The sequence below is a fragment of the Ornithorhynchus anatinus genome, chromosome 16 (genome assembly GCF_004115215.2).
Source record: "Ornithorhynchus anatinus isolate Pmale09 chromosome 16, mOrnAna1.pri.v4, whole genome shotgun sequence".
NCBI lineage: Eukaryota > Metazoa > Chordata > Mammalia > Monotremata > Ornithorhynchidae > Ornithorhynchus > Ornithorhynchus anatinus.
In genome coordinates this window covers 6953014-6976711 of record NC_041743.1, presented here as the reverse complement: position 1 = coordinate 6976711, position 23698 = coordinate 6953014, and the positions used below count along the sequence as shown (strand labels likewise).

Here is a 23698-nt window from a genome sequence, read left to right as displayed (position 1 = left end):
ATTCTTGGGGGCTGGGTTTGGATCAGGTTGCTGCCTGGCTGAGCTCAGAGCTGCTTTAACTATTCCACACTGCCCAGTGGCCACCCGGAAGTACTCAGATAAACACGAAGGTAAAATGAGCAGCGGGATATGTTAAACCTTGCGATTCAAAGTGAAGCTGTTTAGCACAGGCTGAGAGATTACTATGAATTTTATGTATCACTTTTATTTTCCAGAGCCCTTTTTTCCATCTATCAGTGGTTTTTATTGAGTATTTACTGGGTGTAAAACACTGAACAGATACTTAGAAGAGTATAGTGGGACAGGGACTGTGTCCAACCTGATTTGCTTGTATTCCCCAGCGCTTAGTACACTGCCTGGCACGTAGTAAGCACTTAGCAAATACTATAGTTGTTTTTATTATTACACTGGAGTTGGTTGGTAAGCATAATCCCTGATCACAAGAGCTTACGATCTAGCCGGAGAGGCAGACGTTAAAATAAATTACAGATAGGGAAAGCAACCGAGTATAAAGATAATACGTATAAATGGTGAAGGGATGGGGTGAGTACCTAAGTGCCTAGTGGGTGATTTGATAGGGAGAAAGAAGAGGGTGGGGAGATGAGAGGTTAGGCAGGGAAGGCTTCCTGGAAGAGATATGAAGACAGAGAGAGTAGTGATCTGTCGGATGTGAGGCAGGAAACTCAATAGAGCAAAAGAGGCATTAGCAAGAGGGGTTGAGGGTGAGAGAAATGAGAGTGAAGTACGGTGAGTACGTTGGTTGTTAGGGGAGTGAAGTGTGTGGACTGGGCTGTAATGGGAGAGGAGCAAGGCTATGTAGCACGGAGAGAACTGAATGAGTGTCTTAAAGGCAATGGTGAAGAGGTCCTGTTTGATGAGATGGGTGGGCAGAGAAATTTTTTTAGAAAAATGAACCCGGCCGGAGATTAAAGTATGGACCAGAGAGGAGAGATGCTGGAGGGAAGGAGATCGGCCTGGAGCCTGATAATAATAATAGTGGTATTTGTTAAGCACGTACTGTGTGCCGGGCACTGAACTAAGAGCTGGTGTGATTACAAGCAAATCGGGTTGGACACAGTCCCTGTCCCACAAAGAGCTCACGGTCTTCATCACCATTTTACAGATGAGGTAATTGAGGCATGGAGAAGTGAAGTGGCTTGCCCAAGGCCACACAGCAGACAAGCGGCAGAGGTGCTATTAAAATCCATGACTTTCTGACTCCCGGGCCCGTGCTCTATCCACTACACCATATGACAAGTGATTGGACCAGCATGGAAGTCATTTGGATAGAGGGGCGTTGATTCTGGAAATGTTACAAAGATAGACCAACAGGGTTTGGCGAGCCTGTGAATAGGCTATCACAATTACTTATCCCATTTTTGTCCTCACAATGTCCCCGTGAGATAGGAAGAGGTATCGTTATCCTTTTTTATGAATGAGGAAACTGGGGTATGGAGTAGTTAAAATGTTTTCCACAGAGGCCCAGAAAAGGTCACGACATCCCTTTGTCCATAGTGTCGTGAGCTGATCCTTGGCCCAATCTAGTGCCCATCAACCCTGGAATGAGGAAGCCTGCCTGGACAAGCTTGCTGAGGCAGCCTGGGCCCCTCTCAGACTATGTGTGGCCCCGATGAGGGTGTCTCGCAACATCCCAAGGTTCCCCTACTCCTTTGAGCCAGGTGGCCTAGTGAAAAGAACCCAGGACCCAGAGTTCTAGCTTCAGCTCAGCCAACAGGCCTTTGGGTGACCTGGGTAACCTCGTTGGGCCTTAGTTTCCTCATCTTTAAATAGGAGAGAAAATAGATTTTAATCCCCATGTGGCATAGGGACTGCATCCGCTCTGACAACTTAACTCTATCCCAGTACTTAGTACATAGTGAGTGATTAATAAATGCTATTATTATTGTTATTGTGCTCCATACCACGTACATAGCGAGCCCAGTCCAGTATCATGAACCTGAACCCGAAACATAAATCTTAGGTTACCTGAAACATTTTTAAAGCCTTCAAGGAGAGCCCCAGTAATTACCATCCTGAGAGGAAATAAAGAAACAGCCCTCGTGCATTTGATCCTGTTCACTTCCCGGCAACATCCAGAGCTTAAGAATGTCAATTGCTTCATGGAGGAAAAATTTGAATGGGAACCTTTAGAAGAGCATCCTACGTTAGAAAACATTATCTTCCAGGCTCCAACCACGAGGGGGTCACTCTGTGCATATCCGAATTATGCTTACATGTAACAGATGGCCGATACAGTAAGGGATTTTCAGAACCATTTTTAGAAATATCTGACCCGCATGAGTCACTTTGTTCAGTGAATGGAGCGGGTGTTTCTCTCAGTAGGGGAAGGATTTCCAAAATGACTTCCCCGCAGGGACCCTGTTTGATAATGCAAACTAGAAGGGAAAGGATAGGTTTTCTTATTAGAAGGCAGGGGCAGTGAACAAATTTCAGAGCTGTTGCTAGGCAAATCTCATTTTATTTGGCTGTATTTTTCTAACTTGTTTGGGGAAAAACACTTTAGAGAGTAGAGAGTAAGGGAGGTGTTGAATTAGCCTTTCCCCTTTAAAAATGTCTAAAATTTCCTATGCTGGTTTTGAATTTCTCCTGGGTTTTGTTTCTGGAAGGGAAACTGAGTCTTCTCAATCATGCCCCCATTATCAAAGCATCAGAATGGCAGGGTCCCTTTGCAGCTAAATACTCAATTTTCCCTTTTGTTGCTGCATTAAAGATATGTAGTGATAATATATTTTACAGGAATTATCCCTCCATGTCATTAGAAGTAATAGTTAATAAAATACCATTTGAATTACATTGAATTCTTCCTTTAACAATAATGAGTCAAAGATGATCCCATCTAATCTAATGGAAAGCAGAATGTATTTTGTGGATTAGAAAAGGGAGGAAATGGGAATATAAGAAATTATATGACTAGAAAGATTTATGAGTTCCAAGGTAATGGAGAAGACAGAAATCCTGAAGTCTCACAGTCAAACCGGACAAGTGCAAAGTTAAATAAGAGGCAAAATGCACATTTTATTAAAGAGAAAAACCACCCAGAATTAATCTCTGATGCCCAAGTCAGTACCCAAACTGCTTTTGCCAGGAGAATTTTTAGAAAGGCTGCCGCCCGGGCCGTCTGTCCCTCTCGGATGCTCATTTATTTCGGGAAATACCCATGGCAGTGTAAAAGCAATCATCTCTCAATTCCTGGCCTGCTGAGTGAACTCGAGTCCCTTCCCTGGATCCCAAGGCCTCTTTCTGACCAATCAAATTGAAGTTAATAATACTTGCTCCTCAGCTACCTGGGGATTTCCCATCTGTGCACAGGGACCACTGTCACGGCCCCCCCAGGCCAAACCTGGACTGCAGTAGCCAAAAGAAGGGTTACTCTCCTGGAGCACTTAGTACAGTGATCTGTACACAGTAAGCGCTTGGTACATACCACTGATTTATTGATTAGAGCAAAAGCTTTTGCCAAGCTTCTCAAAAACAGAGAGCCCTGAACGGGACAGACCTGTTAGCCCAGTGAGAGCCTAGAGAAGCAGTGTGGCTTAGTAGAAAGAGAATGGGATTGGGAGTCAGAGGATGTGGGTTCTAATCCCGGCTCTACCACTTGCCTGCTGTGTGACCTTGGGTAAGCCACTTAACTTCTCTGTGCCTCATTTACCTCATCTGTAAAATGGGGATTAAGACTGTGAGCCCCACGTGGGGCAACCTGATTACCTTGTATCTACCCCAGCGCTTAAAACAGTGCTTGACACATAGTAAGCACTTAACAAACACCAATATTATTATTTAGCTTTACATGCAAATAATCCAGAAGGGACTGTCAGTCCCACGTGGGTCTTCTCGGTTGCACTCAAATGTGTGGCTAGGATCTCAATGGCAAAAGAGCCATCTTTGAAAAGAAGGAAAGATATGCATAGATATATATGGAGTGTATTATACATTATATATAGGAGTATAATATTTCTCCTTTGAAAAGAAGAGCCATCATATATCTATAATATGTATATGAACACACCTCATGTATATACACACACACCCTCTCCTTTTCAAAGATGGTGTTTCCAATACCTTGTATATGGGGGAAGAAAGCAAGTGATGACAATGAAGCCCTGAATACCAGTATATTAAGAGAGAAAGCAGATTTAGACCAAGCTCTCACAAATGGACTCCCAATCTTAATTTGTCTGAAAATCAGGAGCAAACTACTGACCTTCACAATGCATTTTGGCCCCTCCAGGGTTAACTGGGCTTCCCAGGAGTTAGGGGAGAGATAAATGTTGAGCTGGAATTAGCTAAGCCCTTGCCAGGGTTTGGCCTCCTCAGGGAAAGGGCCTTAATGGTCCAGAAGCAGCTTGTACTATTAGAAGTGGGCCCGAGCTTAGTGTCAAGAAATATAAACTGTTGTCGATTTGGAGGTGCATTAAGTCTCCAGGCACCTAGAGGGCTATTGATGCCCCAAAGGGCATTCATTTTAACAGCCACGAGGCCTCAGGCACCTGAACAAGTGGAGGCAAGTCTCAGACTTGCTCCTTCCCTCCTTCGGGATGACCAAGACAGGGCATTCAGACATTTTCTGAAAAGGCAGCATCAACTTGGCATTTGCATGTCAATTAAACCCCTAATTTTCACTTGTGGCTCTTGGAAGTGAGGAGCTCACTGGCAACTTTCTATTCTGAGGGGTTTCTTTCCAAGAGAATATGCCTCTATATAGTTGGGGTTTTTTTTAATGGTGCAATGAGTGATCAGAAAATCGATAGCTATAATGGGACGGTGTGGTTGTGTACGGTTTTAATTAATTAGAAATGCGGCCTCTGAGCTTGCAAATTGAAGTTGCCATGGATTAGGCTCCCAGCCTCACTGGCACATAAATCAGTTTCCAGCAGCACTGCTGGCATGGCCAGCTCTCCAACCTCCTGACCGCTGACCCAGAAAATGAAGGCAGAGATGGTCATTTTCCTTCTCCGGCGTCCGACGCAAGCCCACGGAAATGCCACTGTGGAAGGCCACACCGTCTCGCTCCTTCACCCCCTCGGGTGCATCACAGTCACTCTAACCCTGTTTCCTCACCCTTTTTTCTTTTTTTCCATGGTATTTATTGAGTTCTTACTCTGTGACCGGCACTGTAGTCACATAGGTACAAGCTAATCAGGTTGGATGCAGATCATGTCCCACATGGCTCACAGTCTTAATCCCCATTTAACAGATGAGCTAAATGAGGCACCGAGAAGTTGTCACTTGCCCAAGTTTGTCCAGCAGACAGTGGTGTGACTCTCTGACTCCCAGGCTCGTGCTCTTTCCACAAGGCCGTGCTGCTTCCCTTCCCGGGTTCTGTTGTGATCTTCACATGCCAGCCCTAATCCATGAACTTTGATTCATTTAGCTAGTTATCGACAGATACGGTACTTGTATTTAGACAAACTCCCTTCCAGAGGAGTCGAGGTAGTCATTTGTGGTGAGCATTCTGTATCCAGAAAGTGTCCTTTCCGACCATTTAATTGCTATTGCTGGACCACATGGGTCACCAACCAGCTGAGGAGGCGAGGAGAACTGCAGGCAGGGGGATGACCACCAAGAATCCAGCGCTTAGCAGCACTAAGGGAACCCAGCAAAGTTTTGTTGCCAAGGGGTCAGCAGCAAAGAGTCAGCCTGTCGCGAGGCAGAGTCTATAACGGGCACAGCAAGAGGATGCCAGTGCCTGGCAGGAATTAGCTCGATCAGGCATAGGAACTTGGCAAGGACACAGCAGAGGCTTAGCCCCTGCTGCTATGTGGACAGATGTCAGAGGCAGGTTACAAAACTCTGGGATCTAGAGGCCAAGAGCCACGGAAAGAGTCTTCTAGATGGTGGGAGGCAGCATGATCAGCTACTGCACAGCAGGGGAATGCTGGGATGAGCCACCATGTTAGTTTAATCCTGCTGCCAGTGGGGGAAGGGCATTTTTTAAAATTCCACTTATATGACTTTCTTTTAAATGAAAGCATTTGTTAAGCCTTTATTATGTGCTAAGCTTTGGGGAAGAGAAAGAAGGTATTCAGATTGGATACTATCCCTGCCCCATATGGGGCTCACCATCTATCTCAGCTGTAAAGATTTGCTCTACATTCCCCTGCTGCCTCCTCCCCATTTCGTCACCCTGTTTCCAACGGGCAATCTTCAAGCACCCAGCACCAAGGGTAACAATCAGATCATCTTCCCACTGGCCCTAGTAATTCCTGGTTCTTCCCTCCTGCTTGGCTGCTTCCCAGGGAGAGTTTTTCAGGAATGTTCTTCCACATAAATTCCCATTTTTGTCCTGCCCTTTTCAGGAACAGATTTTCGCGAAGTCATCATCTCTACTGCTTTCTGAGTGAGTGCTTCTGGTTCTGATTTTCAGAGGCTCTGGCACCTGCATCAACTTTTCTCCGCCCAAAAGAGTAGGAGATTGTGGGGGGTGGGGGAGGAAGGGAAATCCCTATTGCATGAGAATAGAGTTTAGTGACAAGCTTTTCTTACTCACCTCATATTCCCACCTTATTCTAACAGCAGTCTGTTGTGCACTTGTTACGCTAACTTCCATTCCGTTGATTTCAATGTCAGAAGTCATTTAGCTTTCTGTTGGTCTTGTTCTTCATCTCTACAAAGGGTAAGAGAGCAGGAAATGAACAAAAGACATGTAGGTTAGCTAGAAGGAAAATTTCTAAACCTTGAGGAGTGTTATCTGTTAGTATGCCTTCCCAAGGGAAGCTGTGAAATCCCATTTCCTGAAAGTCTTTACAAACCAAATTAATTCTCATCCGGGTAGGAGGGATTGAAAGCCGGATCCGCCCGAAGGCAGGACTAGGTGACCCCTCAGAGATCGAACCAGTCCCGACCACTTAGAATTCTAGGATAAATCGGCTGGACTCGTGGTTGGAGGAAAAGCAGTGGGAGGGAGGTTGACTGAGTTCAAAATCAGTCCGGCTTGTCACTGCCTAAGTGTAAACCAAATTGAAATCGGCCCCCGGAGGGGAGTCGAAGGTCCGGCAGGGTGAACTCATGATATCGCAGCTCTGCTCAGTCCATCCATCCATTCCCTGGTTCCCTTCTCCTCCCTGACAGCTCCGGGTTTGGTCTGTGGGGAGTTTTCTGCCCCTGGGTCCTTTTTGGAATTCTGACAGGCCCGATGAAGGCCACCGTCGGTAGAGAGGCAAGAAATCTGAGCTCCCTTGGAACTCCCCCAGACGCCGACAGCAACTCTCTTCTGACACAGTGAGGCCGAAGGTAACAGCATTACCGTCACACCATTCATCTTCACCCTCCTCCTCCACTGGGGCCTTCCATCCGTGGGGAGAAGATTTTTATCCTAATTCAGATTTGAAAGAAAGGGAAGGGAATTGCTCCTTCTGGGACATGGTTCTGGCTCAGCGAGCAGCTTGAGCCAAGAGGGACTAAAGGCACAAATCACCTCAGCAGCGGCTGGGCAAGCTCCATCTTGCCCCAACCCGAGGCTGATCCATGGCAGTTGCTCAGGCCCCTAACCCTGGAGGATACCGCCTCTCCCAATGAGTGGGGAGGTGGACTGCAAGGTGGGGGGCGGAGGGAGGAGGGCAGGGGAACAGCCAGGCATCAGAGGCCTTGCCTCCCTGACCTTCGGCTCCCCTTCTCCCTGCCCACAACCAAGGTGGCAATTTGCCAAGTTTCTCCTCACTCACCCCCCCAATTCCAATGAGGGCAAAGCTCTCAGAGCTTCCGACTCCTGTGGCAGAGAGGTGGAGTGATAGGCAGGGCTTTTGAGGATGGGGCTGAAGTTCTGTTCCCTAAAGCCCCCCCCCCCCCCCACTGATTGCCGAATGAGGCCCTGATCCCAGTGGAGAGCCCCGGGCTCTGGGTCCCTGAGGGGTTGGCCGGGCGGGCTGCCTGGGGTTAGACAGCTGTGTGTCTGGGATTGCCTCTCTCCATGCACCCTCTCCCCTCAATCAGTCAGGGGTACTTATGGAGCATGTACCCTTGTGTGTAGAGCTTGAACTAAGCTCTTCACCTCGCTCTGGATTTGGGCTCCTCCTTCTTCTGAGGTCTCTGTACCTGCTTCACCTTCCCCCATGGGCCTCTCACCCTAAGCCATGATGTTGCAGTCGTTCTTAGCAAATTACCATAATTATTATTATTATTATTATTATTAAAGCCAGGGGAACATTCCAACCTCCCTTTTGCCTCCAGCCTCTCCTTTCCACTTGGGCAGCAAAGCCATTTGCTGCCGAGAGGAAAAAGCCACAGATGATGAGACTGCCCAATAAAAAGGGGCATTGGGATCAAAAACTTCTGTAGATTGTAAACTCGCTGTGGGCAAGGAACATGTCTCCCAGCTGTTGTATTGTACTCTCCCAAGCGCTTAGTGCTTTATACACAGTAAGTTCTCAATAAATGCCACAGGTTGATTGATTGTAAACTCTTCAAGGCAGGGAAGGCTCTTCTCTCTGTATGACCTCGGCAAGCATCTAGTACTGTGTTCTGCATTGGTTTGGTACCCACCAAACTCCGCTGGTGATGCTTATTCAATGCAGGCTGCTGCTTGCATTTTCTCTTCTTGTCTGCCCCATACTCCCCTGTCTGAGCTAGTTGAATGGCTTTAGATAGTCAGAAAACAACCTCTCCGACCTTTTCAAAACACAGTAGTTCAGAGAAAATAACGCCAGAGGAAGAGAAGCAACAAGACAGAGAAGCTCATTAAGCAGAAAGAGCGAGTGACGCCACGCCTCTTCCCCCCGCAAATCAGCTGCGAAAACACCTCATTAGCACTCCATTAAATCAGAATTAGGGAAGAACCTGGTATCTGCCTCTTTCAAATGACAGGGGAACACCTCTCCGTGCCTACCCTGATAATTATATTGATAAGGAAACAGGGAGAGGAGGAAAGTAATCAATAGGACCAGGCAGATTTCTCCTTATCATTCAATCTATCGAATTCGGCAATGCTCTTGTGCTATCATTTGTAGAATCATTAGCGATTTGTCATGCTCACAGTTGGTAGTGTATCATTGCCTTCCCATCTGAGTTACCTGGCCACTGTAACCCTCTTTTTTCTCCCTACGTGCAAATCACTAATCAGTCTTTCTCTCCCCGCTCCATCCTGCTTCCCTTCCTCGCCTCCTTCCTCTCTCCTTCCTCTGGCTGGTTCTGGGGTATTTTCTTTCTTTCTGTTGTTTCCCTTCTCCTCTGCCCATTTCCCCTCACCGGCCTAGTCCACTACCACAATTTTATTTCCTCTCTGTTCTTCTAAGCTGACTCCAGTCCTCTTATTGATTCAGGCCTCGTTCAGTTTGGGAGAGGAAGGGAAGAGGGATTTGCCGTTTGTCCTCTCAACCGTTCCTGTAATCTGAGAATCAGGTTTGCTTTGCTTGTTTGGGCCTCCCAGGGCCTGGCTTAGAGCCACACTGCCTGTCTCAGTCCCTCTCCTGGAAGGCGGCCAGGGGGCAAGGAGTGGCCAGTTGGCTTCCCTAGAAGGTGGGCATCAAAGAGAGACAAATGGCAACAGCTTTGCTGGAAGCCAGGCAGCTGTAATTAGTGCCCAGATGGGCCCAAGGTGACTGGGGGTTAGCAGACTGCCCCGCTCATTAGGAGGTGACAGAGACTCTCCGCTGCAGATTGAAAGGACGGTGAGCAGCGAAGGTCGAGCAAGAGATCAGGCGTTTGGGCCACCGTCCACCATGGGGATAGCGGTTCTCTCAGTCGAGAGCCCAGGAGGCCAGGCCAGAGCTCAAGGAAGGGAATAAGGTCGGGGAATCCCGGCTCCTTCCCCTACCTGCCACCGTCAGGGAATTTCTTCCCGGAAACTGGTCTCCCACAGTTTCCGCCTCTTGGCCAGAGAACACACAGAGAACAGAGAACAAGGCTGTCCACAGTGTGGTTGCTACATGTTGGGGCTTCACCTGAGGAAAGGGGTCGGGATACTCAGGGGACAGAGAAGCTGCTACTCAGGAATGCACCTGGAGGAAATCCTCGTGGAAAAAGGACAGGATTGGGGGCCAGCAGGCCAGGTTTCTAATCCCAGCTCGACCACGTGCCTGCTGTTTGGCCTCATCTCTGTCTCTGAACGTCTCTGTGCTTCAGTTTCCTCATCTGTGAAATGGGGGACTGTGTCCAATCTGATTGCTTTGTTATCTATTCCAGCACTTAGCCCAGAATATTGGCCACAGTTATAAGTAAGAGTAGGCAGCCCGGCTAAGGGACTGAGCTGCCCCCTGCCACCCATCATGACATTATACCGCATAAATCTGTCCTCCCTTCTGAGCTCAGAATATTTCTCTAAGGACCTTCCCACTACCTCCAGAACCATCCCATCCTCCTCCCAGGTCCCTGTGAACACAAGCGCCGCTTCTAATTTTAACTGTAATCGTCAGGGTTGGTAAGCGCTTCCAGCATGCCAAGCACTGTGCTAAGTGCAGGATAGGCTCAAGATAATCAGTTCAGACACAGTCCCACATGGGATTCGTGGTCAAAGACGCAGGGAGAGCAGACATTTTATCCCCATTTTACTGATGAGGAAACTGATGCACAGAGAGGCTAAGTGACTTGCCCAAGATCACAGAGCAAACCTGTGCAGGAATGAGACTAGTAATAATATTAATAATGTTGGTGTTTAAGTGCTTACTATATGCCAAGCACTGTATGAAGCACAAGATAATCAGGTGGGACATGATAGGCTAGGCCCTATCAAGTTTCCCCCTGCCACTGCCCTGCCGGCCACCCCCTGCCCCCGGAGGGTCACCCACTGGTTTTCCATATGAAGTCGGCCCTGCTGCAAACCTTTCCAGTGCCAGGATCTGGATCCCGCGGTTCAGAGCCGAGCAGGAGCAGCCGGACAGCACTCACGAGCCTTTGCTCTGTGTGGCTGGGAGGCCCTTCGCAACCATCTGACTCCCAGGGGGGCCTCACCGCAAGGAGAAACAGACAGTGGATTAAGGTGTCCCTGGGGAAGTCTGACCCTAAATCCAGTGCAACCCCTATAGTTATTTCTCTTCCCGCCAATCTCTCTCTCTACCTTCGTGATCAGTCTCAGTTCGTATACTTGAGAAGGTGAAAGGGCATTGATAGAACATGAATATTCCCTAACATATAAATGTGTTTGAGAGTGTGTGCATGTTTCCGCGTGTGACACTTCACAGTAGTTGTGATTCTTGGTACCTAATCATAGGGCAGAGGTGTTTGAAGTTTATTATTTCTGTAGTTTAGGCAGGACCTGAACGAAAAGTCCTCTGTAAACCCAGAGAACTATTAGGATATGAAAGAAAAGATTATAAAGAAAATCAGCTCTCACTGTTCCTGATAATCACATAAGCACTTAAGCACAAGTGATAATCTGGAACTGTGTTATCTGCCTAGTTGATTATTGTAAGAGTGCTAATGGGTATTGAATATTTGCACTTTGGGCAGGCGGCAAACATGTTCCTTTGAGAGTGGAGATGCTCAATCAATCAGTCAGTGGATTTTTTTAGCTCTGACTGCACGCAGAACACTGTACTAAGTGCTTGGGTAGATCTAATTCTGTCTCTGTCACTTGTCAGCTGTGTGACTTTGGGCAAGTCACTTAACTTGTCTAGCCTTCAGTTACCTCATCTGTAAAATGGAGATTAAGACTGTGAGCTCCACATGGGACAACCTGATTACCTTGGATCTGCCCCAGGGCTTAGAACAGTGCTTGGCACATAGTAAGTGCTTAACAAATACCATTATTATTATTACTATTTTTAATCTCCATAATAAAATAGTGTATTAATAATAATTTAAAATCTCCCTACCTCATAGCTCCATTTGGACCAGGGACCGTCTGAACTGAGTATCTTGTATCTGGCCCAGTGCTTAACCCAGTGCTTTGCCCCTTAGTAAATGATTAATAAATACCACAAACGAAGCAGCCATGTTGGTAGTATGGGCCTCTGCTTTCTGTGCCTAGTTGCCTCTGTCTCTTCCCACTGGAAACGTACCATCTGTTTCCTATCCTGGGCTAGGCTCCCATCTCAACGGGTCTCTCTTGTTGGTTTGTCTGTCCTCCAGATTCCCACAGGGCCGGGCTCCCCGCCGCGGACGGGCCCGGACGCAGCTTCTCCTCGCTAGAGGATGGGGGCCGACGGCGAAACCGGGGCCCTGAAGAACCTGCTGATCAGCATCAACTTGATTCTGCTGGGCTCCGTCCTCACGCCTTCCGACGGCCAGCTGGAGGTCACGACCGAGCGAGTCAGGAGGCCGGCGGCGGCCGAGGGGGGCGGCGTGGCCGGCGCGGAGCGGCCGATGGTCTTCAACCACGTGTACAACATCAACGTCCCCCTGGACAGCCTCTGCTCCTCGGGGCTGGAGGCTTCGGCCGAGCGGGAGGTGAGTGCCGAAGAGGAGAGGAGGACGGAGTTCACGGACCAGACCGCAGACGGCGGGAGCCAGGTCACCTTCACGCACAGGATCAATCTCCCTAAGCAGGCTTGCGAGTGCTCCAACTCTGTCCGGGTCATGCAGGAGCTGCTGAGTCGAATCGAGATGCTGGAGAGGGAGGTTTCCATCCTCCGGGACCAATGCACCTCTAATTGCTGTCCAGACAATGCAGCCACAGGTAGTTAACTGGTGCCGAGAGGTCTTGCTGGGGAGTGAGGGGGGTTTGGATTGAGGAAGGAGACTGGATGGAGGTGAATGAGTCCCATGGGCCAAGATCTTGCTTTTCTTCAGGGGGCTGGGGGGAAAAATAAGGCCTGTTTGTACGCAGCCCTCTGTGACTGCCTCTGTAAGACTTTGCTTGCTGCCGACCTGAGGGACTCAGTCCAGGGATTTTTTTCCCACTGCCCAGCCAGTCTGATACACGGACCCGATTTTGGGGGGGGAGGAGTCAGGTTATGGGACAGCATTTCAACAGCACGTGTCCTTTAGGGAGGGGGACCACATCCAAAAGGGTGCCAGGACCACCTGACCCAGTTCTTGCTCATTCCAGGGCAGCTGGACTACGTCCCTCACTGCAGCGGCCACGGCAACTTCAGTTTGGAGTTGTGCGGCTGCGTGTGCCACGAGGGCTGGCTAGGCAAGAACTGCTCGGAACCCGACTGCCCCCTGGGCTGCTCCAGCCGCGGTGTGTGCGTGGACGGCCAGTGCGTCTGCGACAGCGACTCCAGCGGCGACGACTGCTCCGAGGACCGCTGCCCGGCTGGCTGCGGCCCCCGGGGCCTCTGCGTGGACGGACGCTGCGTCTGTGAGGAGGCCTTCTCCGGAGAGGACTGCGGTGAGCCGCGATGCCCCGGAGACTGCTCGGGCAAAGGGACCTGCGCCAACGGCACCTGCTTCTGCCAGGAGGGCTACGTGGGTGAGGACTGCGGCCAGCGGCGCTGCCTGAACGCCTGTAGCGGGCGAGGGATCTGCCAGGCCGGGCGCTGCTCCTGCGAGGAAGGCTACCGGGGCCCGGACTGCTCGGCGGGTAAGAGAGAGAGAGGCAGCGGGACAGAGGCCGGGCCGGTGGGGACGGGGCAGTGGGGCCGGGTCGGGACGTTGGGGCGGGGGACAGGCCACGCAGAGACCATCAGCTCCTGGCCTGCAGAGAAAGCCAGTCCTCTGCTTTGAACGTGAATCTGTTTCCAATCTCAGTCACTGCTGGTGGGGTGGAGGAGAGGGAGAGAGAGCAAAGAGGAGAAAGCAGGAAAGGTTAAGGAATGACATAGGCCCTCACCGGGGCTGAGAACCAAAGCCAGTGGTCAGGGGCCAATAATACCTTGATTTCCTGGAGCTCCAAGCTCCTTCACATATACTGTCTCATTAGTCCCTTCAGCAGCCCTTAGGGGAGCAGGATGGGCAGGTATTTTTATCCCCATTTTAAAGATGAAGAAACTGAGGCCCAGGGAGGTTAAGTGATTTGCCTAACCTGGGAGGAAGGAAGGGAGCGAGAGGAGAAAAGAGAGAGCAAGAGCCGAGGCTAGAACCCAGTCTCCCGGCTCATGGGCCAGTGCTCTTTCTCAGCCTGCACCCCTAGTCCGGATCAGGAGCAAAGGGGGTCTCTCGCCTGGAGCACCACGCCGGGAGGAGGAATCGAGTGTCCGATTCCCGGCTCTCCCACGGTACCGCACCAGTCCCTCGAGTGCTCCCCTGCACCCCAAGAACCCCGACATCTTGTCCCAGCTCCCGGCCACATGCCAGTCTGTTTCACGGCGTCAGAGTCCCAGCGAAAGGAATCACGTGAGGGTGTCGTTCCCAAACTCTTCCATTAGACACATGCAGAAAGGAGGGCGTTTTCTAGAAAGGGAATTTTGCATCGAGTACACAGAAAATCACCCACATTAACCAGAGGCGATTCACTTTCCAGCATTCAGTAGATCGAGACCGAAGAAGCAGGGGCAGGAAGTGCAGGGTGGATGACTCATTCATCTCATCCTATTGGTGGCTGTGCCAGGGCCCCAGCACACCCCCACTTCATCCTGGGCTGTGCTACTGAATAACTGTTCCCAGTGGGGGGGGCCCGGAACAGAGGAAACACACCCCTCAGCCTATTATCCCGCTCCGGGAAACCACCCCTGACTCACTGGCAGTGGCCGGGAACTCTTCATTGAGAAAATTATTTCAACATTCAGTCAAACGCGCAGCCCACTGTGACTGAATCCCCGACCGCTATTGGCCTAGTTTCTTCATTTCCAGATCAGATCAGGCTATTGATCTGCCTGACCCAATGTTCTGCCTACTGCCATGGCCTGGGTTTGACCTTCCCAGGGGGCGGAAGTAGGAGCCTCGGCCTGCTGCAGGAAATTGAATGTGGGCAGGGGCCAGGCTGCCCCTGAAGCTCCTCACTCCCAGCTCGTTGTGGGCAGGGAATGCGTCTGCTTACTGTTTTATGGAACTCTCCCCAGCACTCAGTACAGTGCTCTGCACACAGTAAGCCCTCAATAAATACAATTGAATGAACGCCATGGTCACAGCCAACTGAAAAGTCACTACAAATGGAGTCTCCTGGGACACTTCCCATACTTTGACGCCTGCAAGCACTGCAGATGAGGGGAGCAGTCTAGGATCGGAACAGGGGCACAACCTTTCTTTAACTCTGAAAGTTAACTCTTAGAAGCAGCATGGCCTAGTGGAAACAGCACAGACCTGGGAGTCAGAAGAACCTGGATTCTAGTCCTGGCTCTGCCTCTTGTCTGCTGTGTGACCCCTCGGGAAAGTCTTTAACTTCTCTGTGCCTCAGTTACCTCATCTGTAAAATGGAGATTATGACTGTCAGCCCCATGTGGGACATGGACTGTGTCCAACCTGATTTCTTTGTATCTACCCCAGCACTTAGTACGGTGCCTGGCACAGAGAAAGTGCTTAACAAGTATCATAGAAAGCAGCAAGGTGCAAATCCCAGCTGCCCTCCTAGCCTGAGAGAAATTAGTGCATGACATGAAAAATGAAGTGAGAGCATCTTTACTGACCCGTACCAAAAATATACCCACAAGGTCTGCCTTTCCCTGGATTATACACTTTATCTTGTATAGAGGAGTAAGAAATGAAAATCCACAAATTATTTCTGGTCCCAGACCTGAGGCTATTTGCAAGACCCATTTAAAGTTTGTGTAACTCCTGGGAGAGAAGTGGTGGCCTCCCGGACACACACATCGCATGCGCCCTGTTGTGGGTGAGGCAAATTGCTGCTTTCTCACCCGTCTACTTAGACTTGGCAGCCCCATGTGGGATGGGGATTGTGTCTGACCTGATTGCTTATATCTAACCCAGCTGTTAGTACAGTGCTTGGTATATAATAAGTGCTTAATATATACCACAGTTGTTTTAATTATTATTCCAATGAGCCCCATCGGGACCCAGACTGTGTCAGACCTGATGAACTTTCTACCCACAGCTCTTAGAACAATGGTTGACACTTAGTAATCAGTTAGTGAATACCATAGTTAGTCATTATTGTTACTGCTAGACTCTAAGCCTTGCCCTAACAGAAGATCAGGTGGAAAGTGTAGTAAAAACCAAGTTTGCTATGACAGGGTTCTAGATTTTGGGGTGCCTAGCAACTAGAACAACACCAGATTCTGTTGTTTTCCATGTATCAAGCAGTTTTCTCTTGGGGGCCTCTTCACCTGGTTAAAATTCCTCCCTGTCCATTTTAGAAAATAAGGCAAGGAAGCAGAAATTGGATGGTTCTCCCCTCAGTAGATTATAGGTTCCTCAAGGACAGGGATCATGACTACTAACTCTTGTAGTCCCCCAAACACACAGTAAGTGCTCAATAAATACAATTGATTGTGCCAAAGAATCAGCTAGAAAATAGAAGGTGGCCTAAAAAAATCTCCAGTGTCCTGGAGGGCAGCTTAAGTCCCTGCCCCCAGCCCCACCCATTTTCCTCCCTCTTCCATCCTACCAAGATGAACCAGGAGATGTGATCTGAACCGGCACCAATGACTATCAATCAGTCAATCGTATTTATTGAGTGCTTACTGGGTGCAGAGCACTGTACTAGGTGCTTGGGAGAGGACAGCCCAACAATATAACAGAAACATTCCCTGCCCAGAGGACATTTCAACAAGTAAGCAGGATGGTAGCCACTCTCTTCTGCTGCCAGAGTGCAGTGGGTAGGGCCCAGAATGTGTGAGGTGGGGAAGCCATCCAATAAATACATTCCAGAAGCCTGGCATCTGTTAGACCAATCCAAGTAATGTGCCCATTTACATGTGGGAGCTGTACCCATTAATTATAGTACTGGTTTGTCATCCCCTGTTTGGCAGAGACCAGACTAGCCAAGATGCAAGATTCTAAATCTAAATTCTAAATCAGTTAATCAATCCATAGTATTTACTGAGGACTTACTCTGGGCAAAGCACTGTACTAAGCACTTGGGAGAGCGCCATAGAGGCAGGGCTTCAGGGCAACCAGGCCAGAGGGGAAAAATTCTCCATAAGCTCGTGGATTTTTTCAATGAGAGTCTGTCACAGATGGGTCCTTTGGGGAGAACTCGAGAAATGAGCCTGGAGAAGAAAATGAGCTGATCTCTAGGACTGGGGCTTGAGAAATGGCAAGCTACTTGAAGGCAGGGACAGCATCGTCTGTCAGCATTGTACGCCCTAACACTTAGGACCATGTTCTGCAATTAGCGGGTTCTCGACAACTACTCTCGGTTGCACTATTAAGTAAGAGCTAGTCACCGAGTAGATTCTGACATCCAACTGTGCCGTGTCGGAAAGCACACTGCTGAAAAGGGAGTGAGACCGGCTGTTTCTTCCAGCAGGCATGGCTCGGTGATGTCATTCCAGCCGTTGTTGTTCTAGACGTGAGGCTACACTCTGGAATCCATTACTTCATCATCAGTCATCATCAGTGGTATTTATTGAATGCCTACTTTGTGCAGAGCACTGTACTAAGTGCTTGGAAGAGTAAGTCAAAGTTGGTAGACACATTCTCAGCCCACAGGTTTGCCTCTTGGAGGAGATGTGACCTTAGTAGTGCTTAACTACTTACAGTCTAGGCTCTAGACTAGTCCTGTGGCAGGGAACCTATCTACCAACTCTTCTATTGTACTCTGCCAAGCGCTTAGTTCAGTGCTCTGCCCACAGTAAGCACTCAGTAAATGTCATCGATTGATTGCACTGCCTGAGCCAAGTGCCCAGTAAATCTTTTGGCACTGGACCAATGCAAAGTACTCCAGTTTCCAGCATTTGACCTCAACATTTCACATACAAGAGAACAAAAAAAACACAGAGGTGGTGGGCCTCAACCTCAGTCCTTTGCCTTCAAAAACTATATTCTAGGGTCCAATCCTGACAGATTGTGTGTGAGGCTGACCATATGTATATATAAAGTGATTTGCATCATTTATGTCTAGAGCTCAGTCAGAGAGAAGCAACTGGGCCTAGTGAAAACAACAGGGCCTGGGAGTCAGAGCTACTGTATAAGAGTGGGCAAGTCACATAACTTCTCTATACCTCAGTTCCCTCGTCTCTAAAACTGGGATTTAAGATTGTGAGCCCTGTGAGGGACAAGGACTGTGTCCAGCCCAATTATCTTGTATCTACCCCAGCTGTCAGTACAGTGCCTGGCACATAGTAAGTGCTTAACAAATACCATAAAAACATTTTTAAAAAGAGGAGAAGGGCATTATTCAAGCTGGGTCTGGGGTGGGGAGAGGGTCCCTCGAGCTCACACTGTCTGTGTATTGCCTCCCGTTAGTTGCCCCACCCGAGGACTTGCGAGTGGCTGGCATCAGCGACAGGTCCGTTGAGCTGGAATGGGACGGGCCGATGGCAGTGACGGAATATGTGATCTCTTACCAGCCGACGGTCCCGGGGGGCCTTCAGCTCCAGCAGCGGGTGCCTGGGGATTGGAGCACCGTCACCCTCAGGGAGTTGGAACCAGGGCTCACCTACAATATCAGCGTCTATGCTGTCATCAGTGACATCCTCAGCCTCCCCGTCACGGCCAGGGTGGCCACATGTAAGTACCAACTTGGTGAAGAGTCGGGGACCCTGGGCTCCACAGAACCTCTCAGCCATTGCCCATGCCAGCAAACCCCCGAATTTGGGGGGCCACGGCCGGCACCAGAGACTTCGGGGTCGGGGGGTGCTCCTCAGACCAAACTGAGGACCATAGGACCTCCCTGCTGCCTCCCAGAACTCTCGGGGCTGGCCTGAAGTAATTCACCTTCCCTCGGTGGCCCAGTTGCCATGGCAGCTCAGCAATTGGCCTGGGCTTTCAGGGGTCTGGGCCAGGGGCCCTTAAGGTCTGGAATGTTCCTGACTGGCTATTGTTGTATTCAGCTTGAAGGGGAAAAAGGGGGGGGCAAAAACAATGAGCCAAATGGAGGGACATATATACAAAATGATGAGATGTCACCTCTGGGCAAGGTTACAGACATCAAAGCCCAGACGTGTAAGCCCACCTGGCCAGCCTCTAATGTGTCTGAGGGCTAGTGGAGGCTCCCCAAGCAGGACGGATTGGAAATCTTCTGCCTCCTAGGAGAATGGCCAGTGAGGGGAAATTCCCAGGAGTCCTGGAGAACAGAACAAAACAGAAGGTTGCAAATCTGATGGGCAAGATGTGGCCATCCTGGCTTTGGCCCAGGAGAGGAGAAGAGAGCGGGGAAGGGGAGGGAGAGGGAATGGAAGAGAGAGAGAGAAGGAGAGACAAAGGGAGGGATTGGGGAAGGGAGGGAGGAAATTTCTTTGTGGTGTTCAGTGTGATCCACCGGGGCAGAGGGCAGAGAGTTGAGCTCATGGCGACTGGCATCCGTCTGGCTCTATTTCAGATCTCTCCACTCCCCAAGGGCTGCGGTTCAAGACCATCACAGAGACCACTGTGGAGGTGCAGTGGGAACCCTTCTCATTTTCTTTCGATGGATGGGAGATTAGCTTCATCCCAAAGGTAATGCCGCTCATAAAGCAGCCCGACCCCTAGCCCCAGGGGTTGGGGAAGAGGGGAAGATGTATGTCACTCACTCCTCCCGCCTTTCCAAATCACTGCGGTGGTCGCTATCAGGATTCATTGTGTCACTCATTCAGTAAGAGCTAGCTTAAGCAATAAGGGAGGAGAAGCAGCAGAAGAGAAACGTTCTGCGGGCTGCCTCAGGCTCGGGCCTAGGAGAGCACGGAAGGAACTCTAGAAACCGTCAGTCTCAGGGGCCGCCACTCCGATCTGGGCCAAGCGATCTGCCTTCTGAGTATGGGTGCGTGTGTGTGTGTGTGTGTGTGTGTGTGTGTGTGTGCACGCCTGTGTTTGTGTGCACACTTGTGCTTGTGTGTATATTGGGTGTCTCAGTGAGAGTGAGTGTGTAGATCTGGACCAGCATGGTGTATTTCTGAATGAATCTCAGTGAGGGTGAGTGGGTGTAGCTGAATATGTGTGTGTGTATGGGGGCGGGGGGTGTTTAAAAAAGATCTCTGCAGATTTAGACCTCATCATATGCCTGGTGGGAAGCAGTAAAGAGGGAGAAGGGAAGAGAGAGAAGCCCTGGGAGCGGCAGCCAGGGAAAGCCAGCCTATGGGGGCTTGGAGAGACCTGGCAGCTGAGCCCTGTTTCTTATAAGCCACCCTACTGACCCTTCCTAAAACCCTTCTCTTTGGCCAAGTTGCAGCAGATTGCTCACTGGCTAGAAAGCCCTGCTCAGGCACAGGAGTTTCTAACAGCCAGCCAATTGAGAAGCAGTGTGGCCTAGTGGATAGAGCACGAGCCTGGGAACCAGAACGACCTGGGTTACCTGGGTTCTAATCCCGGCTCCGGCATTTGTCTGCTTTGTGACCGTGTTCAATTCGCTTAAATTATCTGTGCCTCAGTTACCTCATCTTTACAGTGCGGATTGACTGTGAGCCCCATGTGGGATGTGAACTGTGTCCCACCTGATTAGCTTATATCTACTTCAGCGCTTAGTACAGTGCCTGGCATGTAGTAAGCACTTAACAAATACCATTAAAAAAACAAAATAAAGCAACACCTGGGCTGTATTAGTAGAGGAACTGCACTTCCATCAGAGAACAGCCAGAGAGAACAAGATAGTTGCTCTCCTATCAAAATAAAAGCAAATAGCTCTCTGATTTTAAAATGCACACACACACACACACACACACACACATCTGTTCTAAATAGCCAAAGGCATACATACACTTCCAGATTAAGAATGGAGTGCCTACAAAATTAACATTTCCTTAACATCAACCATTTTAACTGTAGCCGTGAACAATCTACATCAGCAAATGACTAATTTTTATTGGCAAGCTCAGCACATTCATGAAGAGTTTAAAAAATTATTTAGAAAGTGGCAAGTCAGATACCAAAATCTCTTCAATGCTGAGTATTCACATCTTCCCTCAACACTTTTGTACATAATTTCCATGACACTTAGGCACTAATCCATGTACTTATCCCCTTTTCCTCCTTCCTATCTGTACTTCCTTTTAGTGTCCATCATTCCCCCAGACTGAAAGCTCTTTGAGGGCAGAGAATGCCTATACTAGTTCTCTTATAATCCCCCAGGCATTTAGTATAGTGCCCTGTGTTCTTTGTACAGTGCTCCGCACACAGTAATTGCTCAAATTCCATTGCTTGATTGACTGAGAGCTTGTCATATTATATCGGAGGGTAGTGAGCATTTTGGTTCACAGACAAAGCAGATTCCCCCAGCGCCTCCAACTTGTAACCCTCAAGTAGAGTCTTTGGCGATGCAAAGAAGGGCCCAGGCAATCACTGTCATTTGCCAGACCAGAGAATGGCCCAGAAATCGTTGAAGCCTAAGCGCCCTTGGTCAAAGATCTTCCATTTCATGTCAGGGGAGAACAGATCGGCAGGTGTCCTTAAATGTGAAAAGTAGAATTTTCCAGCTGCTGTGAGGTTCTCCTTAGGTCAGGCAGGGCTCCGCTCTGAAGACTGGCCTGGAAGAGAAGGGAAACGAAGTCCTAGCCAAGTCAATCAATCAGTCAGTCAGTGGTATTTCTTGAGTGCTTACTGCGGCAGAGCACTATACAGAGCAGAATGGGTAAACACGTTCCCTGCAGTGCTGCCTAGTGGATAGAGCACGGGCCTGGGAGTCGGACCTGGTTTCTTATCCCAGGTCCGTCACTTGTCTGCTGTGTGACCTTGGGCAAGCCACTAAAGTTCTCTATGCCTCAGTTATCTCATCTGTAATATGGAAATTGGGAGTGTGAGCTCTTTATGGTAAGGGGACTGCGTCCAACCTGATTAGCTTATATCAATTCCAGTGCTTAGTGCAGTGTCTGGCACATAGTAAGCTCTTAAATGCCATTAAAAAACCAAATCAACAAACAAACAAAAAAACAAAACAAAAAAAGAGTCACCTGCAGGGGGAGGTGGGCAGGTGGTTGTCCTGGGGCCGGACTCTGAAAAACCCTGGGAAGCCTTGCTGGAAGAGTCCACAGTGAGCAGAAAGAAAAGTAACGAATGTATGCGTTTACCCAAAACTGCAGCTGGACATGAACAGATATGCAGGAGCAGGAGGCATCCGAGGAGTTGATAAGCATCAGATACAGATCATTAGTAAATCCCATTACTATTACTACGGCTACACTGGAGGGAACGGTGAAAGAGGCTCTCTGAGGTTCCCTCCGTATGGAGTCAGATGAGGGGTGCGCTGGCTAGACGCCACCCCTGGACATGGAGATTGGACGCGAGCTGTACGGCCCCGGCCATCCCACCACCGCTTCTCTCTCTTTTCCCTCTCCCCAGAATAACGAAGGGGGCGTGATCGCCCAGGTCCCCAGTGACGTCACATCCTTCAACCAGACGGGCCTGAAGCCTGGGGAGGAGTACACTGTCAACGTGGTGGCTCTCAAGGAGCAAGCCCGGAGCCCCCCGACCTCGGCCAGTGTCTCCACCCGTGAGTGTCCTCCCTAACCACTCCTCCTCTCCCCCGCCCCCCCGCACCTGACCTTTCTGGGAGAAGCAGCGTGGCTTAGTGGATAGAGCACAGGTCTGGGAGTCAGAAGGACTTGAGTTCTAATCCCTGCTCTGCCACATGTCTGCCTTGTGACCTTGAGCAAGTCACTTCACTTCTCTGGTCCTTGGTTACCTCATCTGTAAAATGGGGATAAGAGTGTGAGCCCCATTTGGGACAGGGACTGTCCAAACTGATTAACTTGTGTCTACCCCAGTGCTTAGACCGGTGCTTGGCACGTAGTAAGTGCTTAACAAGTACCATTATTATATTTTATTATTTCACCTCCTGCCCTGGGGCCACTCCCTGGGGACCGTAGTTGCCAGGTGGGACCTCTAGGACACTGGTCATGCCGTCTACCACCTTTAACTGGAACTGGCACCTGCTCTGGGGACATATTCCTTGGGCTCTGAGGAAACCTTAGCCAGCTTGAACATTTTCAACCCAGAGCCCAAAGCTTTCTTGGGATTTATTTCCATTGCTTCCCATGGATTTAGTACAATGCATTGCATTCGGTAGTCGCCCTATAGCAGCATTGCCTAGTGGAAAGAGCAGAGGTCTGGGAATCAGAAGGACATGGGTTCTAATCCCGGCTCTGCCACTTGTCTGCTGTGTGACCTTGAGCAAGTCACTTAAGTTCTCTATGCCTCAGTTCACTCATCTGTAAAATGCGGATTAAGACTGTGAGGGCCAGGGACCGTATCCAACCCGATTATCTTGTATCTACTCCCGTGCTTAAAACAGTGACTGGAACATGGTAAGCACTTAACGAATACTCCAATTATCATTATTATTATTACAGTGGTCCAGCTGGAAATTGTGGGAAGACAGGTTTTGGGTGAGAATACCCATGACCCTCCCTTGCAGGACTCTGCACAGGAATCGACTAGCCTGGGCCTTGAGCCCCGGGGCCAGGTTGTGTCAGCCTGCACAGTTTGAACAGCATTCAGCTGATCCCACAGCCCTCTGTCTTGTGGTCAAGCACTGGAAGTGAGTTGGGGTGGCAGTGGCTCAGGATTCTTTTCTTTTCTAGAGGACCCCGCAGAGCAGACAGAGGGCTCCGTGGGCTACCAGGGATAAAAGAGCAGATTGGGTAGGGGCCAGGCAGGCTGGGCTAGGGCGGGGCAGCCCAGAGGCCCAGCTTTCCTCCGTGCTCTTATATTCCCTACCTCTGGTCATTAGCATCGCCACCCTACCTAGAGCAGAAAGTGCAATGATGAAATGAAAACCAAGAGGAAACATCACTAATTGGACCTCAATGGAGACTTGATAGTTTGTTTAGGGTTCCCGGTAGCACCTCAGGTTAATTCCTATTTCACCTGCACGAGTTCCCCTTCAGTGCTCATTATG

The 23698-nt window shown here is 49.5% G+C and overlaps 1 protein-coding gene across 2 annotated transcripts in view; it reads left to right on the top strand.

Moving 5' to 3' along the window:
* Positions 1-23698, top strand: part of TNR (tenascin R) — a 228604-nt gene that overhangs the window by 167301 nt on the left and 37605 nt on the right. For both annotated transcript variants that reach the window (XM_029081118.2, XM_007668916.4), the window contains exons 3-7: positions 12022-12568; positions 12941-13417; positions 18139-18402; positions 19214-19329; positions 22141-22291. In XM_029081118.2, the coding sequence (XP_028936951.1) occupies positions 12085-12568; positions 12941-13417; positions 18139-18402; positions 19214-19329; positions 22141-22291 (1492 nt within the window). In that variant the 5' untranslated portion in view covers positions 12022-12084. The remainder of the gene's footprint in view (positions 1-12021; positions 12569-12940; positions 13418-18138; positions 18403-19213; positions 19330-22140; positions 22292-23698) is intronic.